Below are 19,844 nucleotides of genomic sequence, written 5' to 3'. Positions count from 1 at the left end.
GAACCTTGCTGGTGTTTCCAAGATGTATTTTGGCATAAAGTAGAAGAGGCTCTCTTGCAAAATTGGTGAGTTTTTGAAGGGACATTTATGTATCTCACAGGAACATGCAAGCCCGGTTTTCAGATTAAAAGTAGTAAGCAAAGTAATTTAAACCCAGGTAATAAAATGTGTATATCCAAAAGATGAAGCTTCTGTTTGGTATACAGCACAAGTAAAAGGATGAAACAACCACATTTCAGGGGAAGAAAAATATGAACAAGCATAGGCCTTTTGGTTTAGGACCCGTTAGCAGACAATGGGAAATCTTACAAAAATTCAGACGAAAGTAACTCGAAAGTATCTATCTTTCCTTGTTTGGTTTCAGAAATGCCTGAGATTTGTCCTGCAGAGGACAATATAAGGTATTTTAGTAAGGAGAGAGACATATTTTTTCTTGTCTATTGTACATGTAGTAAAGTTTCAAACGCTATTGAAGTGTGGCACAGAGTTTTATTGTGAAATGCAGGTTAGAGCTGCCTTTGTGCCCTTTAGGTGCAGGCTAAACAGAAGAGGAGTGTTGTACAAAGGAGAATTTAAGGACCAATGCTATTGTCTGGAAAACACTGCACTCCCCATTTCTCCCATCCTTTAATCCCACCCCCACCCCAAACCCCACCCCTCAAATCCTTGGCATTTCCATGACTTGTAGATACTTCTTTGGTGCCAGCCTTGTAAGTCTGTTGCAATGACTGCAAAAACGAAATCCAGTTTCGTTTTTAAATGGTGCTTTTAAGGTCCCTGTGGGTCAGCTTGTCCCAAGTAGGCTGGATGAGAAAGCCAAGGCAGGAACCATCATAACCTTCCTTTAGAGCATATTTGCCCCTTTCCTCAAACATTCCTATTCTCTCTTCAATTGTGTGAATGGTGAAAACCTTAAAGCTTAAAAGTCAGGTCTAGTTCCTAAAGAAAACCAGCATGGTTTATTTGTGGGTTGGGAATAGGGGTTTGAATTGGCATAGACTTGTGGGTGCTTTGGGGCTGGAGCACACACAGCTGTGGGTTCCAGATGCTTGCTATCCAGTATTAATGTGGCTTGTCTGTGAAACCATGGCCTCCGCAGTACTATACAAAGGTCCGTGCCTGTGGTGGTTTGGGAACTACTCCCAGCAAGACAAATTTCAGTTTTTAAAGTTACTTAGAACAAATTTACAGACATCCGTTCAGAATAGATAATTGTATTCTATCAAAATTCTGTTTATGTGTTTAATTTTAAGAGAGATTCAGACACTAGTATGTGTGAAAATTTCAGACTCTTGATACAGAGCATTTGGTTTTGCAGGTGAACCAAAGAAGAAACAAGTTTATTTGCCCTATGATGTCCTAAAATTATAGGAGCTGAACCTCCTACATTGCTGACATAACCAGCATGCAAATATTGTAGGAATATATTTACAGTGTTTATATGCAATTACTGTCTCTTCATCTGCTATGGTAGGAGCACAGAGAACATCTTTTCTGTGGGATGGAAAAGAGAAGTACATATGCTCACTTTCTTCCAAATGTGATAAACTTTTTCAGGTATATTTGCCTTTAAGAACTACGTGATTTCCACAACTTTTGAAAAGTGAGCCAACTCATGTCTGGTTTTTTTGAAAGTATGAATGAATTACTAAAATTAGGAATATTTTTTCATTCTATATTGAAGCCATTTCTTAAGAAATTCACACAGCCTTGTATATTACATTTAACAGAATAGGTAGTATTTCTAGATCACTTTTTATTGTAAATTCTGCCCCTGCAGTTGTGTAATTTAATAAAGAAATGGTTTTGTATAGTATCTTTCGCACAAAATTTATCTCCAAAACACTATGCAGAGTTAATAAAGTTAAAAGTTTTTTTCCCTTTTTACTAGAAGTTAAGAGACCCAGACATCAGAACAGAGACATATTGTTTCCAGATGAAGTCTGAAAATAGATGGAGAATGAGGGAGAGAAATGCAGCATGGTGGTTCCAGATGGCAGGCATTGCAGAGGAGAAGGTTCTTGCAGCCATGTTGGCCAGAGTATACAAAAGGACAAAAAGCAGTCTGATGCCAAGCAGAGGAAGCTGAAATATAAAGTAATGAAAGTAATAATGTAGGAAACTCGTCAAATATTTTTAAAGCAATTAAGTTTTCTTCTTTTTTTTTTTTTAACTGAGTGAAGAGCTGGATTTTAATTTTTTTGTGTGTGTGTGCAATGAGGATATTTCACGTGAAAAGATAATATAAAACCTGAATTTTACTGATGTTCTGTACTCAGGTGAGCAGAGTTTTTTGCTTGGTTGGTTGGTTTTGTTATGTTTTCAAACAAAATAGTAGCTTGTAAGTATTTAAAAGTTTATTGAGTCTTATTGCACTTCTGAGTATCTTATAAATTATTTAATTGTCTGATGGATATGTGGCTATCTAACTATAGGGCATGAAATATCCTCTGTTCCTCTAATACACTAGAGGAGAGACCTGTTTATAAAGTATTTAGTATTGGTTTTATAATGCACTGTTGTCAACAGGAGACCACGGAGCTCAAAGATCAATCTCATTTTGACCCACAGTATTAATGCTGCTTTATGAAACTCTGTGACAGGTCACTTAGACAACAGCTCTTAATGAAAGGACCTTGTGCCAGTGTGTGGTCGTGTGACTGTCTGTTAGTAAGGCATACTTCAGTCGCTGCCAAGGCTGCAGATGAATCTCTTCGTCCAAGTCCCTGAGGTGACTTTGTGGCTGCTGCTGCTGCTGGCCAGGTGATGGAGCTCATCATTTCCCCAGTTCTCCAGAGAGAAGTGAGACAGAGAATGCTGAGTTCTTGCTAATGCAGCTTTTCCTAATTGTCCAGAGAGATAGTAGGACACTGGGCAGTTCAGGCAATTCTGTGTACTGTGAATGAGTCAGTAATTAGAAAAAAATAGCTGCTCTTAATTCAGTCTTGCATTTGTGCATGCAGTGTCTTTTCAGCTATCTAATATTCAGCTGTTCTATATACTACCAGCCCGTCCCCTCTCCTTTTTAGGTAATTTTAATTATTTAATTATGACAGACTTATTTTTTAGACACCAAATAATTGCAACTAGGAAATGGCACAATGGATTATACTATGGAGTAATTAGATCATAAACTTAGCCTACACTTAAGCCCTTTAGGCTGTTGTGGGATCCAAAGGCCTTGCTTGTTATAGACAGTTTACTAAAAGGATGAGAGTAATGAAATTAGCTACCAAAGAATAAATCGCTTTGTAAAGGTCTTGTACTAAGCTGGTATCCAATGGACAATTTCTACAGTTAGAGGTTGTTTTTCAGAAAATAAACTTTCAGAGTTTAGTATTAAAACAATAAACCTTGCTTAACCCAGATAATCAATAGCTGAAGGATAGTTTAATAGAGTAGTATACCTGTATAATAATATAGCAATAATCTGTGGATGTAAACCTATGTAAATGTGAGGTTTTTCAGACTGAAGTGTTTGAATTGTTTTTTCTCAATGATTTACATAAATGAGGTTGATGTGGGTTTTTTTTTTTAACCATTGCTGTGAGCTTGGTAATATTCCTGTTGAATCTTGAACTTAAGTTCCAGCAGATACACCTGGTTTTGAAATATTTTATTTTAAAGGTGAAATACAATTAATTTTTGTGGTAAACAACTTCCTATATTATATGGCATGTCAGGTGTCCTCTTTCTGCTTAATTCCTAATAAATCAAAACAGAATTACTAAATACCACTATTATTTCAGTGATGGGCTATATGGAAAGTTCATTAAATGCACAGTTTAAATCAAAGTCTTTTGTATCTACTCTGCTTTGAACCAGATTCTCATACCTTAACATTCTTATCTATTACCATTTGCTGTAAACAATTAAGTAATAAATAGATAGTTTCTTGTCAGAAAAAGACACTGAAAAAACCACTGATGTGACATGAAGAATGGATGTGAAACTGCCATATGCGCAGAACAAGCTGCCCTGTTTACCTGCCTGCAAATTGGGGAGTTTGCACCAAATTTCTGCTGGACATGTAAAATTCTTCTGAGAAAAGCATGGACTTTTTTTTCATTTACTGCTTTATCCATACATATGTAGTGATTGTTACTAGTTAAAAGCCATGCTCATGTGGAGAATACTTTTTAAACAGCAACTAATCACTTCCAAGATTTAATTGGTATATTCAGCAAACTGCTATAACTTGGCATTATGTTTGTTTTTATCAAGTTACTTGTTTTTCTAACATTTTGCATCTTCCATTTCACCTGCGTTTTTCACTTATTTATGTGTAGCTACTGGAATTGTGATTCTTTGGTTCCTTCTGCTATGGTTCTCCTTCTCCTGTGTGTACTCCTCTGTTGTTGAGCAGACAAATTAATATATTTCACACATCTCCCTTACAAAGTAGAGAAACATAGGTGTGAGCTCCCTATAAAAAGGAGTTGCAGGTGGCCTGAACTTCCAATATTGGGTTGTTCAAATAAAAAACCCTATCCAAACAAACCCACAAAATGAAACAAAACACCGCACAACCAAAGAAAAACAAGAAATCAAACTTGTGTGTTACTAATCACTTTAAGATAACAAGAGCTTTCCTCTAATTTTTGTAATATCCACCATATTTATGTTCTTCCCCGTCAAACCAGCAAGTAGACTCCAACATCATGTTACATACTGAAGGACAACATATATAGATATAATAACATATGTAGATGTAATTGTCTTCTTGTAAGTGTGCTTACTTTTTCTGAATTTCACTTTTCTTTTGTTTCTTTTACTTGCTAAAATGTAGCATCTGCGTGACTAAAATCTCGATAATCTCTGATGTTTTATCTGCCAGCAATAGGTCACAGTTTTCCCCTTATGTTTGCTAGTGCCATGTTTCAGCAGTCTCCATAAGGGCTCTGTGGTATGGAATGCTGATACATAGTTTGGCAAAGATGTGACTAGGATCAGTTGCAGTGTGACAGCTTGCTAGGAACTACAGCTCATAACAGAAAGGCTCATGATCAAAAGTTGTCTTTGAGGATAAGTGTCCTGTCACATCACGTACTAAAGAAAAGGCTGAATAACCAATTTAGAGTAAATAGTGTTCGAAAATATGATTTTTAATTACAGCAAAAATTCAGTTGAGGTTTTGCCATGCTTCAGTTCAACCTGAAAATTCTTCCTAACAAAAAACCAAACAAACAGCAAGAAACCAAAACAACCAAAACCAAAACAAAAGAAGAGATGTAAAATATAGATGTGGACACTTCCAAATCAAAGTGCAAAACAGATTCATAAATGCACAATAGTTTAGGTAAGATAGAGAAGGATTCAGCAAGAACATTTGGAACACAGGGCAGGGGACTTAAAGAAATTCGGTCTCATTGTTACATGATAATACATAATCAGTCCAATGCATTTTGGCTAAAAATCAGAAGGTGCCTATTAAAACTTACAGAAAAATGTTTTACAAAGTCAGGATGACAGGTTTCAGAGACAATACAGTGCTGTCAATATTTTTTCTTTAGAATGTGGAAATTTGGGTGGATTATCTGTTCAGAGGAGGTTTCTTTTATTACCCCCTCTGCCTTTTTCTTTTTTCATTTTAGACATCTGTTAACATTTCATAGAGTCGAACAGATGTTGCAGAGTGAGTCCCTTATATAATTCTTAGGGAGAAGGAGTTGATAAAGAATGACATTACCACGGGTGATTCACCACTTCTTTGAATATGAACATCAAGATGGCTTTGCATAATTTTCAAGTATGAGATAATATTCCTGATAGGACACAATTCACAACTTCATTGTTATCCATGGATAAAGTATTTAATGTGATTGTTACAGTCTCTGCTTACACATTATTGTAAGGAGAAGAATTATTTCATACTTGGTCAAATATGTACTTTTTTGGAGGCAGTGTGGAATAGGCAGCTCCAAAATGTCTTTAAAACAACCCAACTATATAAGCTCAGTTGTTTCAGCACAAGCAAGGGCTGATTGTCATGCGATGTAGAGGACCATTTTCATTATTTTGGCAAGAACAGGGACAGTTTTGTCCTGACGAGCTGTTAGATGAATAGCAGAATGTGTCACATGAAAAACCACTGATCTTTAACCCAGCTATCTACTTAACCAAGCCTAGAAATGAATAGTGAATGTGGGAAGAGCAAAGGCCAGTTTGCTGTCATTACAAATTAGAGAAACTGTTAATATCTGCAGCCAAATGAACTCTGGGAGTTACAGGTACTAGACAGTAAACTGGTTGAGGGTGGAGACACTTAGGAGAGAAGTTCAGTAACTGTGTATGGTGTGTGTATCTATCATTATTATTGAAGATTGGTACATTTGTATAAAACGACAAAGTTTTCTGAATCTTCTCCCCGTGACTTTGATGAATCCGGTGAATGAACATCAAATATAAGGACCTCTCCTTTAGAATAATCGATTGCTCTTTATCTTTAAATAGATATGCAAAAACTAAATGAAGAGAAATAATAAATCTCTGCTCAGTGTTTTATCTTTTTTTTTCCCCAGGAGTCGTCTCGGGGACACTGCTTCATGTACAGTTAATATAAACATTTATACTGAACTCCTAGATGTTTGAAAAACAAATACTGTAAAGATCAGTAACATTTTAAAATGATCAGTTATGGGAATTAATGCTTACAGAAAAACACCATTCTTTCTTGCCCTGCGAGTAGAATCACATTGTCTCCCTACAGTCTTGTTAGCTCATACTAACTGAAATGCAAATTCTTTCCAACTAATTGGACCTCGTTGAACGTACATGTACAGTACATAGTTATATGCATGTAGATTTTTTTTACTAAATTCCTCTGTAATTATTTTCTTGATTAATATCTAAAGCAGAGTCGTGGAACAAAAATCTCTTTAAAGAGTTTACATATTATTGAACATTAAGGAGATAGTAACTGTTGCATGTTTTAACAGCTTAATTAATAATACAGAGTAATTGGAACAAAAAGAAGAAAATATTTTTTCAATGTTTAGTCATTTTGAACTATTTGCATTAACCCTTTGACTGAACTAATTAACACTTAAACTGTCAGAGTAATGGAAATTAGAAAAAAGTAGGATACATTTACATTATATCGCATATTCTGCTCGCTAGATTTTCTTCTTGGCATCACCTGGATTTTCTGTAATCACCTTTCCTATCCTTTTTTGCCATATGGTGCACTTCTGTATCAGTAGTTTTCAGAGGAGAGATGAAATCAACAAATTATATTTTTAAACGATTCAGAAAGTCGTGCAGATAATGTAATTGTCTTTGAAAGTAAGTAATAAGTATTATTTAAAAGGAAAAGAATAAAATACCCTTAACACTACATATAGTCCACAAAGCATGTAACATTTTCAAAAAACACAAGCAGACAACTGCACTCTGTTTTAAGTTCCATTAGAAGCTGGATTCTGTAGGCACCTCTTCTATTCAGCATCTGGATATTCCCAGGAGGTGAAAATGTAAAATAATTTCACAGATCCTTTTATCTGTCAGCACAAATGCCATTGGATAGCAGTAAAATACTTGCAGAACATACTCCCTGATTAAAAATCTATTGAAAATGAGGTTTTTTAAAATGATTTTGAAAGGATTTTTTCAAATTCTTTTAGAGCCCTTACCTTGACTATAGTGTTTCAGATTCTCATTTGAGCTAGCCAAAGAGGAGAGAAAATGCTTAGTTTGTGCCAGACTTGTATACTAAAGTTGTGGGGTTTGTATACTAAAGTTGTGGGGTTTGCTTTTTTTTTTTTTTTCCTCTCCTCTCCTTGTTTTTTTTTCTACCCTCCCTCCTTTCCCCCTTTTCACCCCAATCCCCAAACTCATTTCTGTACAGTTAGGTGAGGCTTAAACTGCTACTTGAGGAGGTTGGCTTCTGTTGTATTTTTCCTGCTTGGTTACTTTTATCTCCTTATTGGCTGCTACTTTTCATATCCCTGTTTGAAATTCAGGGATTTCTTGTTTTCTTGAATTCAGTATTTCTTGTTTTGTTTTTTTCTGTGCTGGCATTATTTTGCCAAGCAAGATGCAGTAGAGACACTAAATTTAAGGATGACCTGAGCTGGACTGGGACTGACAGACTAAATTTTGTTTCTTCTCTGTCATGTTAGTGGGGATGGGGGGGGGGGGGGGGGGAATATATCTTTTTGAAAACGTTCTGAAGCTGGGATGTAGAAGTCACACATTTGACAATTAAATGATAGTCCTCCTTTGATACAGTGATCCGAATGAGCTTAGATTTCTTGTAAGGTTGTAGCATTCTGGCCAAGATTTCTGCTTGGGAAGACCAGATTTGGATGTATTAGCTAGTCAGCCTAATAACCCTGTACAGACTGTATTGATTTTCTAGGAGAGAGTTTATGAACTAAATAAACTTGGAGTTGGTGTCTTAATAAACTGCTTCTCTCAGTCTGTCACATTTCGTTACTTAGCTCTGCAGTTTAGGGGAAAAAAAGGCTAATTCTGTTACAGATTGTTCACAGCAGGGTCTCCAAATTAGCCCTTTGTTTTGTAATGCCACCTTGCTTGGGCTGGCTTTGAGCACATTTCTCAGTTTTACCCTAATGAGTTGCAACACTGATAATGTGGCTGATGATCTTTCATTGATTTCACTATCACTTGCTTGTCTGGTAATTGATCCGTTGCTGAGCCTCTAGTTAATTATATCGGCTTTGACATGGCCCGGTCCACTGGGAATTTCAAGTCTTGCAGAATAACAGTTTTAATAAAAGAGTCTATTACTGCAGGTGCTTGCCGCTGCACTCCAGTTGATTTTGTGTGTGTTTGTGTGCACGCTCATGCATGCGTGTGTGCATGGATGTGGGTGTGGGGGTGGTTGTTTTATTCTCTGGGAGAGGAGAGGACTGCAGGACAGGAAAACGCTGCGGGGGGAGGGGGGGAGTGGGTAAGAGATGGAGATAAAGACTGTGAGCGAGAGCACACAAGAGATGCAGAACGGAGAGGAGGAAGCTTGCTATTGACAGTGTCCTTAAGCCTCCCACAAATAACAGCCATTAGTGGGAAGGTCAGGAGCTGAGCATGCAGCTTGACTGAGGCACTGAGTGCCACTTCAGAAATGAAGAGGCTGGCAAATTTTAGAGGGAGTTGGAGGGGCTAATAGCTAGCTGTAAAGGTACAGCCACTGTTGGTACAATTGACTCCTAAGTGTCATTTTCCCCTCCCCAGTAGAGAATATTTTTATTGACCACAAGTGGACTTAATATATTTTAAAGCAACAGTTCTTGGGGTTCTTCCTTGTTTCTTCTTGGATATTGAATTTGCTGCTTCTGAGACTTCTTTTTTTTTGTACTTAATGGTGCTGAACTGAAGGAAAGTTTAACAGAAAAGCTTTCAAGAGATGTAGGGTCTAGAGGGGAAGGCACATTTGTGTCAACATAGTGTACATCTTCTCATCTTTTCTCATTGCACACTAATGACACAGAGCTGCCACTGAAGCTCTCCTCTGTTTCTTTTGTTGTTTCAGAGAGTGAGGTTTATTGTTATTCCTGAGTTAAGAAAAAAGCAGTGAGTGGTACATTTGTCCTCCTAAATTTGTAGATTTTATTAGAAGATGAATGTTCCTTATGTGGGAAAGGATACCTTTTTTTTTTTTTTTAACTCTGGCCATTTTTTATAAGGTTGCATGAATTTTGTTTTATTTATGAAGTTTTTGCAGAGTTATGATTTCTTTTCTGTATATAAAGGATGAAATGGGTAAGAGAATTTTTCAAATAAGATTAAATTTAGAAAGCCTTTGTAATTAAGAGCAGTATTGCAATAGTGTTATTTAACTTGATGTATAGTACTGTACCTTAAGTACAGGAGATCTTAAAGGAAAAACAGTGGGGTTTTTGCATTACTTTTTAGCTGTGTGGGACCAGATTCTTTTCTGCTGTAGTTAATTTCTTTGTTCTTTACTATTTGAAAGGTGTATTGTATCTGCTTCAACCAGCTTCTTAAAAAAAAAAAAAAAAAAAAACAAAAAACTACTTTTGATCTTTTGGGGGAGGGAAAGGAAAGGCTAGCTTTGTCATTTTTTCCATCCTTTCTTGCTCTCGATTCTGCTTAAGACTCTTAGCAGTGGGCAACAAGAGAGAGGGGTGTAAGAGATGAAATGAGTGTGCGACTTTCTAGTTTTATTTCAAAAGAAGTTGGATCATGTATTTTTTTCCCTCTTGGGTAAGAGTTTCTTTTGGGATAGAAGCGAACTTCTGCAATTCTTTTCTGACTAGTATTTAGAAAATAATCAAGCCAACTTTTATGTTTTATTTGTAAGTTAAAATTGAATGTATTTAATTGCTTGCTTTCTCGCTTTTTCTTTTTTTTCTTTTCTTTTTCTTTGGATTTGCTAATCCTGTGTGGTAGGCAAGTGTCAGATATAACATGCTGTACATGACAGCATTGTTGAGAAAAAACAGAGAAAGACAGGGAAAGGGCCACAGCCTTTTTTTTCCTCCCAATTCACTCTAATCATTGTGCTACTTAGAGAGAATGTGCGTGTGTGTGTATCTGTGTATCTGTAGACTGAAGGGTTAGTGCAGGATGTCATTTGGTGCCTGACAGAGGAGCAGTGCAGTTGACTCTTTGCTCTGCTATCCAATGACATCCAGTGGCTGAGAGTTTGAAGCTGATGGTTGGGTCTCCTTAGTGCTGCATGCACACCTGACAGGCAGCTGTTAAACTGAGCAAAGGCGAGCTTGGGGAGTCACAATCTATGCATAAATGATAGGGGTCTCTCTGCTGAAGGTGCGAAAGAAGCTCTGACCCTCTCCCCTGAATCCCCCCTTCCCAAATGAAATGCACAGTGCAGCTAGCTTCTTAACTACACTACACTCCTGCTACTCGCTGCCAAGAGGCTCAAAAAATCCACCTTCACTTTTCAGTCAGAAGAGGCAGAAGTGGATGTGAGAGACAGACACACACAGAGACACAGAGAGCGAAAGAGGGCAAGAGACTTGACTTTAAGAGACTCCTGCACTGACAACTCCATGCAGTTCGGAACAAGAACGGCAGCGACCGACTCTGGTTTCATGGGGACATGGCAGAACACTGACACTAACCTCTTATTCAGAATGTCCCAACAGGTACGTTACTTTCGTTTATTTTAAAACATGGAATTTTTGTGCTTTTCTCCTCCCTCCTTTTTCTCTTTCTTTCCACGTTTCATTTTTGTTTCATTCATCACTACATAGTTAGCCTCTGAACTGTCATAACTATGTCATTGGAATGTGCATGGTTACTTCATTTCTTCCCTAAGGGCTCCTTTTTAAAAGAAGAAAAAAATATTAAAGCCTTAAGTAAAAGCAGAGCATTTGTTTTAAAGTTTCCAAATGGAGCTTTGCTCTGAGTAAGATTGTTTTTCTTTCTTTCTTTGCTTTTGTTTTGTTCCAGCATTTTCCCCTTTGCTATCCCCCCGTCCCATAAATAAAAGTATCTGCTATCCCAGGAAAACTCCTTTTTCTTCCTGAGTGCATAAGCCCCCAAAATCAAACTGATACTAAATTTAGGGGGCCCCTCAGAACGGCATAATTGACTTCATGTGGCAGAACACAGTTTTATTCAGGGGGAAGGAGCGACGAGCTGTCCTGCTGGAGCTGCTGCCAGCACGGAGCTGAGGGTCGTTAGAGGAGACAGTTTCAGTGCTCGGGTCTCTCCTCTCCCGCTCCCTCTCCCCGCTTGCTCCCTCTCTCGCTCCCCCTCTCTCTGCGGAGCTGAGCCTTGGCGTCCTCCCCAGAGCTGCTCCTTCACCGGGGGCCGCGTTTAAGGCAGCTTGGTATGCCGGTTCTGACGGGAAAGCGAAAATGTTACTGCAAGGCCAGTTATAACTGATAATTAATCACAGGAGCCAGTGTCTCTGTACCATGCACTTGGTGATACGCGCCTTGTGTGTTACAGTAAATTTTGCACAATTGCTTGGCTCTTCTGGGTGAAGGGGAAGGGAAAAGGGATTAAAAAAAAGGGGGAGAAAAAAAGGAGAGAAAAAAAAAGAAAAAAAGAGAGGGACAAACTTTCAGCTTGGATGGGGCTCAAGCAGGGGAGGGAAGTTCAACCTGGAGGTTTTTAACAGGGTGACTCCCTACCAGGAGATGTTTTGCCCTTCTGAAAACTAGTTTCCAATTATGGTCTGACGCTGATGGATAATAATTGAAATATTGTGTTAGCCAGAAGAGGAGTTAATACATTTTTGTAGTAATATTTGACTTTCTTTTAATGCTGGATACAAAATTGAATTAATTAATTTACCTGAGAGGCGTTGCACAGTAAGAAAAGAGAGGGAAAGTAAATAGTTTTTTCTAGTTTAAAGGAAGAAAGCATGCCTGAATACTGACCATAAAACAATATTTTAATATTTAAAAAAACCCCTTTAAATCCAAGAAAAACTGCAAAGCAGATAGTTTTTAACCAATAGCGGTTGTCTGTGGGTGACCATTTAAGCAGTATAGCTCAGGACAGGATGAAGGCATTTGAATAAGGAATATTTTGATATATCCTGTAGAGGGACCCTGATTACTGCTGATACAGTATGCTGCTATAGAATGTAATCAACGTAAGGCAAATAAGCAACTCTGTTCAAATTCCCATTCTTGAAAGTAAGAAAGTTCATTTCCTGGTAGAGATGCACATTTCAAAAACACTGCTTGGCACTAGGAAGTGTGAATTGCTACCGCACTGCTTACAAACATTATCAGCTCTGTGCCTGTCTGTGATACATAACATGTTTGGTTTCACTGATATTAGGCAATGGCATGGAGAGCAGTTATCCTAATTACCTGCTGTATTCTTTTAGCAAGAAGTCGGATTAAGTTTTAGGGGTGGAGGATAGGTTCTTTACATTTCAGCCACAAAAGAGTTAACATAACTAGATCCAGATAACAATCAATTGATAAATGATGATTGAACCACATAGATAGCACTAGATTGCCTATTTAGTATTAGATCTTTTTCAACAGATTTAGACTGTGTGGTCTTTTAAATACCAGAAAATGTTCAGCACTGACAAAGAAAGGAAACAAAAGTAAATAGAAGAGCATCACAATGTGTAAGAGGGTAAAATAATTTGAGACAACTAGCTTATTAAACCAGACCAAACATGTATGCACTCAAGCTAGGCTATTTGGTTGCCATTTTTCTTTTTAAGTAATATTTTTATGTACTAATTCTTGAGTATTAACTGGATTTTGTACATTATTGAACATGAATGCTCATATATTCCGTGTAGAAAGTGAGAAGTAATGTACTAAGTGACTAAATGTGTGGTGGATGCTGCATCAGTATGAATTGGCATACATACACAGTAGCACTGAAAAGGTGGTAACATCGAACAGATTTATTTCTTAAAAGTCTGCTTGTGACACGTTTGTATACTTGTTAATCTCCTGTCACATTTTGTTTGTTTGTTTATCATGTACTAAACAGATCCAGTGCAAATATGCTTTCATCATGCTTTTAAAAGGAGAGTAAATTATTTTGCTAAATGCATTTCTCCCCTCTTTAATGATAGCATTTTTGCCTTAAATTTCTGATTTGTTGGGACTGTTGTAACTTGCTGTCTTGCACATACAGTGTGCAAGTGCAGTTGCAAATTTGTGTCTAACTGCCAGTGTTTCTTTGTAAATCACTAAAATTTTGAATATTGTTTTCTATTATCTATTTTCATTCATTTGCTAGTCAATTATTTTCAGTCCATCTTCTGGAAATGTAAGTATTTTTTCACCTTTTCCTATGCTTTGACAAAAATTGTTTTCACGAGTACAAATAACATGAAGTTATGAAATGTGCATAAGTTGCAAGCAAAGTTTGGCATGGTTTGAAAGAACTGTTTAGTGAAACTTTTCCAGCTATACACAGTAATGCTAGGGACATTTGTCTTTAAAATTTCTAAGTCTAATGCTGCTTTTCCACATATTTTTAGAAGCAAACAAACTCTGAGCACCATTACTTTTCCTTGGAACTGTAACTTAATCTCAAGCAGGTTTTTAGTGGAAAAATTGAAGCAGAACAAGAAGATTTATTTAGAATAAAACAAAACCTTTTAATCCCTCCCTCCTCTTACCTCGCAACTCACACTGCATTACTATTTTCATTATATAGGAGTGAATAACTTTCTTCAGAATAAAATCAACTTCATTGTGATATGTATCTTAGAAAAATTAGGATTGATTGTACAAGTTTGGGCTATTAAAAACAAGTGTGATGGTACTTACTTTTGGACTATTTTCGTTCGCAAATGAAAGCATAAAAAATGGTATGTCCACATTCCAGAGCAAATTTAGATTTTGGTGGGGTGAGAGGGGAAAAGGAATACTATCCTAAATTACCTGTGAGAAGTTTATGACATGGCCACTTGACTGCATTGTTTTGCCTATGTACCTTTTGTCAGTGTAAAAGTCTGTGATTTGCTTGAAAGGGGTCATCCCTTCTGTATACAGAAGGATGTCTGATAACCTCAAAGGGCGTAAATCTTAACTTTTAAAAAGGAGTGCTTCTTTGGGTCACTTTGATCAGTGACAGGTCGAGAATGAGCAGAAACCCTTGGCTTCTTTTCCATGCTTGTCTGGTTAGGTCCAGGGCACGCACTGCCCATTCTAGTTCTGGCAAGGAGTTGTTAACAACAGAAAAGAAGGTCTGGGCTTGATTGATTAAAAAAAGAAAAAACAGGCTTTTGTGATTGTCTGCTTTCATAAATGTTTTGTGCATTGGTCAGAATAAGAAATGCCATTTTTCTTCATCCACTTACCTTAAGGGCTGTAATGTTCTGAAATACTTAAAAGTCATTTCAGAAATGACACTGTAAGAGAAATGGCTGTAACCCACAGTGACACAAAATGCCAGAACCATCCACCTTTTTGTTGAGAAAAAAGTATGCTTAATCCATTTCAGATAAAAAGGTAATAGCCTTTCCAGAAGCTATTTTCAACATGAGAGTGAAAAAGCAGTATACAGAATTATAAATGGATCTGTGCATCATTATATTGTAATTTAGGATTCACTCAATGATGTAACAAAATTAACAACATAATTTCATTGTGTAACTGTATCTTATTAAAGAACAACTGTCTGACATTCTCTTACAGTTGCTTTATTTAACTTCATGCAAATATTATTAGTAGTGACATTTCTCTATTGTACATTAGATTCTCTCATTAGCATGATGTGTTAGTTATCACCAGAGAAATCACTTCTAGATAGGTGAGCAAGAAGCCAAGAAAACGAAAAATTAAATCAATGATGTATATTAATATAGACGCATCTGTTCACAAGAGATATGGTACAGTAAATTCGGCTTTTTTTCCTTGCATAAATGCATGCTTATTCCAAGGAAAACTAAATAATACTTATAATATTTGGAGTATGCGCTTATATTACTAGAAGTATTAAATTGCAGGCAACGTGCATTGCCTGTTTTGAGCTGTGCTTGTATTCTTGCATCTGATAGTTCCTAGCATTGATGTAGGCATAGGCACATAAACTGTTTATTGAACCTGTATTTAAAAATAGGAGAGTGGTGTAATGTCTAATGGATTGAAGGTGAAAGCTTTTTAAATGTTTCTGGGTTGCTGGTCATAGAGGTTGTATGCAATTGTAACATTTATTAAGTAATTAACTGTTTTACTGTAGCATATAACTACGTACATGTGAAAAGAGTTCAAAGTTAATTTGACAACAGGCTGTAATACCATACATTGATCTACTATGAACATTTTGAGAGGAAGATTGGCTTTGGTAAAACGCATTTCATAGCTTAAAGTAGCTAACAATCACCTTTGTAAATAAGAATCAGCAAATATAATAATCTTACAATTTTATATATATATCTCACACCTAAAGAATCTCACATTCTAAAGATTAGCTGAGCCCCGGTGGGGTTTTCTCCTTTTTTATGCTGTTTGTGATTAAGTTCATGTGCTAATATGAATTTAGAAGACTTATCAGTTACATTGTCTTATTTCAGACACTTGCTTTTAATTTTTTTGGGTATTTTAGTAAAGCATGGTTTAAACATGTACTTGTCCTTTTATCAAATAAAAAATATTTGCCTCAAGAATTTCTTGCTGTTTCCAATGTACCTCAGAATAGAAATATTGGGAGATATTGTACCTGACAAAAATGCAGGATGTTTTGTGTAGCATAGACAACTAGACATACAAGTACATGCAATGATAGATACATAGCTATGTGCATGATACATGATCAAAAGTAAAAATCCATTTCAACAGCTTCTCTCACTGTGTTCAGTATTTAAAGGAGAACTAAAATACAGCACATTGTTTCCTATTCTTTTCTATACATGTTAATCTTGAACACATACACATACAGTGTTTGAACATATTTGAGCCATTCTGTATCTGTTGATGATGTGCTAACACTGTCGGGGCTTTGAGATATGTATGCACAAAACTGTAAAATCTGCATGAATCATTGAAACATATTAAATCACATGCTTAAATATATATTGTGCAATAAGTACTAGTGTTTAACAATTTAAAATACACAATTTCATATTTTTTAATTTCTATTTTAGTAGTTATTTATTCATGTATAGTTTTATAGGGATTTGATTAATGTAGTGACGGAACAGATTTGGTATAAAACAGCAGCAGAGTCTCCTGCTCTTGTGTCAGGGTTAAGAGCCAAGGCAAATCTTCCCTAACTAATTAGATGCTGAGTAAGGCATCTTAGTGAAGTTGGGGCAAAAGTGAATGGGTCACAGCTGAGGCAAGATTGCAAGGACTGTAGTGATAGTGAAAGCATTCGCATTTGCCAGGTCATTGTGACACTGTGCTGATTGCTAAGGAACACCCTGTTCACTGATACAGAACTGCTGTCATAAAGTAGAATCAGAAACAAAAGCTTTAAAGAGCATTTGCTTCTTACTAGAAATGCTCAAAACCTGTGCTGTGTGTAGCTTCCTTCGCTCAGTTATTTTTCTTGAACAATAGTGCTTGTGCTATTGTAAAAGGATTTGCTTTGTAGACTAATGTTTCTTCACAGTTTAAAAGAATTTCCAAACTTGGGGCTCCTAGTATACCCAGGAGGTGATGAATCATGCTGGCTCAAACAGGAGAAGACTGAAACAGAGAAGAGGGAGAAAGGGAGAATTCCACTGTTACTGTCTCAATCATTTAGTTCAGAAAGAGAACCAGTAATGCAGCTTTTTGCTATGATTCAGAGAGTGTAAAGGCAAAATTTCAGCATCTAGAGAAACTATAATCAAGGGGTTTATTTTATGCCTGGCTGGCCTGTAGAAAAGAGTAAACTTAAAAAGTATTTTTATATAATGAATTTCTGTGTGTTTATGTGCAGTTTTTCAGTGAGTTAAAATGTATTCTGTAGTTTAACATCAGTCTGTGTAACAAATGCCCAAGATAAGAGACTGTACATCAGCCAATGGACAGGCATCTGTTGCTTTACTCTTCACCCCACTCATTATCGTAATGCCCTAATACCTCCTTTCCTTTATTGAAATATTTGACAACTGTTTTCTAAATTATTTTTGTTCACTGACAGAGAAAACAGTGCCACTTACATGCAATATTTTGTCACAGAAAGGCCATCTCTTTTGGAGGGTGGGGAGGTGAGCATCTCAGAATTGCTTTGATCAGTGTGAACTTGCCAACAGTGTACCACTGATGCTATTCTGACTCTCTCGGGAAGCCACTGCATCCCCATCCTCTACTGACAATGCGTATCTGTGCACTTGTGCAAAGGAAAGGAGAGTGTCATCTGCCACTTAGAGAACATGGGAGTTTAGAAAAGAAAATGTCATGATTACGATCGTGCTGTTCCCTCCCATGCACCACACAGAACTCAGCAATCTGCTCTTACAAAGTGAATAATAAGCGGTACTTGGAGAAGTTTTATGGAAAGTGAGAAAATTGATTCTGAGCTTGTCATTGAAGTTGAAATGTTCTGTAATTGGCAGGTAAACTTACTGTACTATTTGAGGTGGTGTTTATCTGAAAATGGACCACAAAACAAATACTGCAGTCTGCCTACCTGTGGGATTTGGAATATTTCCCTTATAAAAGAATTTGAGTGACATGGTAAATGCCTGTCTATTTTTTGTGATACCTAGTGCAATTAATGTTGAAAACAGTGCTTTAATTGTTCTTTTCCTCAGTAATTTTTAACAACCCAGGGAACAGCAAGACACACCTAATGAACACAAATTGTTTATTTGTGCTATTTCTTTTCAAACTTTATTTTACCAGAATTCTAGGGAAAGAGATAGATTAGTCTCATCATGTGTATTTTCTCCATGCATTCTTTAATGTATTCTTTAAAGATTGGTGTCTTTAAAATGCAATCTTCTAGCTTTGAAAAGTTTAGTTCTTTTCATCTGAACAATTCAACACTTGGTGGACTAGTAAGAGGAAATCAGAATATAAAGGATCACATCCTCGCTGTGACCCAAGCATGTGTTTTCCATTCATGTCATTGAGGGCTCTGTCATGCATCAAGGACAACATATAGTTTGGGTACAGAATCACAGATAGCAGTGTGCTAGCCTTCAGAGCAAGCTCTAAGTGGAGCTCAATTCTACAAACCTTCTGTACATGTGTAACTTTTATGGAGCTAAATGTGCAGGTATTTTGCAAGACAAGATTCTGTGGTGGTAGAGAAGGTTGCTCTTGTGTATTTTAATCTCTTCTATTACTTAGACACCAAGGAAAGGAACAAAATTTAAAAAAAAATAGAGCAATTGCACTTTCTTAAGGAAATCTAAACCTGCTTTCCTGGTTTATTAAAATCCAGAAATTAAACAAGGTTCTCTGTTAAAGTTGGGTCAGGTGTGAGCTTTTAGTCATTATGGGCTTCTGTATGGCTTTATGTCTCTTTTACTGAAAGCTCAGGTTTTTTGTGTGTTACCTTGGAAGCTACCAGTGCAAAATTATGATTGCTCTCTGTTTATCTGTGAACTTTTGCATTTTTCCAACCGGAAATCACAGAATGAAATTTGGGCAGGATAATTCAACATGAAAAAAAATTAGAGAAGAAATGTTTACAGGACTCTTCGCTAACTGAAATTGCAAACTTTTCCAAAGAAAAAATAGCAACAGTAAAGGGTGATTTAATCAATAAGGTAGCATTTTGACAGGAATTATTCTAGTTTACATAAAAATTTGGCTTCCCAAAGTGTTCTTTCTTCTCTGTTTTCTCATTAGAAATATATACGTGTAAAAACAAACCAGAAGATGTTATTGTCAGATCTTTTTATGCAGATTGATTTTCTTTTAGCATATTCATTGCTCTTTGCTTGCACAGAATACAAAACCTTGTGTACTGTACTGCAGTTTTATTGCTGCTTTCAGAGGGATGTCTTGTGAGATGTTACGGCTCCTGCGGAAGTACAACGGCAAAATGTCATTTTATGATAGATCATTATTGATACCCTTTATTTATTTATGTCTTTCCTCATTTTTCTTTCCCTGCAGTTTTTCTTCCTCTGTATCTATATCTGAATATGTATTAAAAGAAGACCTCTTCTTGCTAGTAATTGAATAATTAAAGCAATCTTGATTGTAAGGGTCTGTAGGAAGACATAAGGGGCAGAGAGGAGAAGCATCACTTCCAAGGATGGCTTAATGTAAATGCTGACATGGAGAGTTCAGTGTTGTTTTATTTTAGTATGTCTGTATGCAAAAAACATGGTATAAATGTGTGATGTGCTGGATTATCACATGGAAGGTGGTGAAAAGCATTTCAATTTGACCTCTACTTTGTACAATTTCTTAGCCAAGGCATTGCTATTGTTTGAAAAAAAAAACTCTTTGTATTTTTATTCTCAATATATCAAATATGTTTCTTTTACAAAGAAAATATCAAGAAAAATG

General features: G+C 36.5%; 1 protein-coding gene across 6 annotated transcripts in view; it reads left to right on the top strand.

The window, feature by feature from the left end:
• Nucleotides 1-19,844, top strand: part of BNC2 (basonuclin zinc finger protein 2) — a 328,349-nt gene that overhangs the window by 79,947 nt on the left and 228,558 nt on the right. For all 6 annotated transcript variants that reach the window (XM_074532754.1, XM_074532753.1, XM_074532750.1 and 3 more), the window contains exon 2: nt 10,893-11,093. In XM_074532754.1, coding sequence (XP_074388855.1) covers nt 10,893-11,093 — 201 coding nt within the window. The remainder of the gene's footprint in view (nt 1-10,892; nt 11,094-19,844) is intronic.

The sequence above is a fragment of the Zonotrichia albicollis genome, chromosome Z (genome assembly GCF_047830755.1).
Source record: "Zonotrichia albicollis isolate bZonAlb1 chromosome Z, bZonAlb1.hap1, whole genome shotgun sequence".
Classification (NCBI taxonomy): domain Eukaryota; kingdom Metazoa; phylum Chordata; class Aves; order Passeriformes; family Passerellidae; genus Zonotrichia; species Zonotrichia albicollis.
This window is presented reverse-complemented; position numbering and strand designations above follow the sequence as displayed.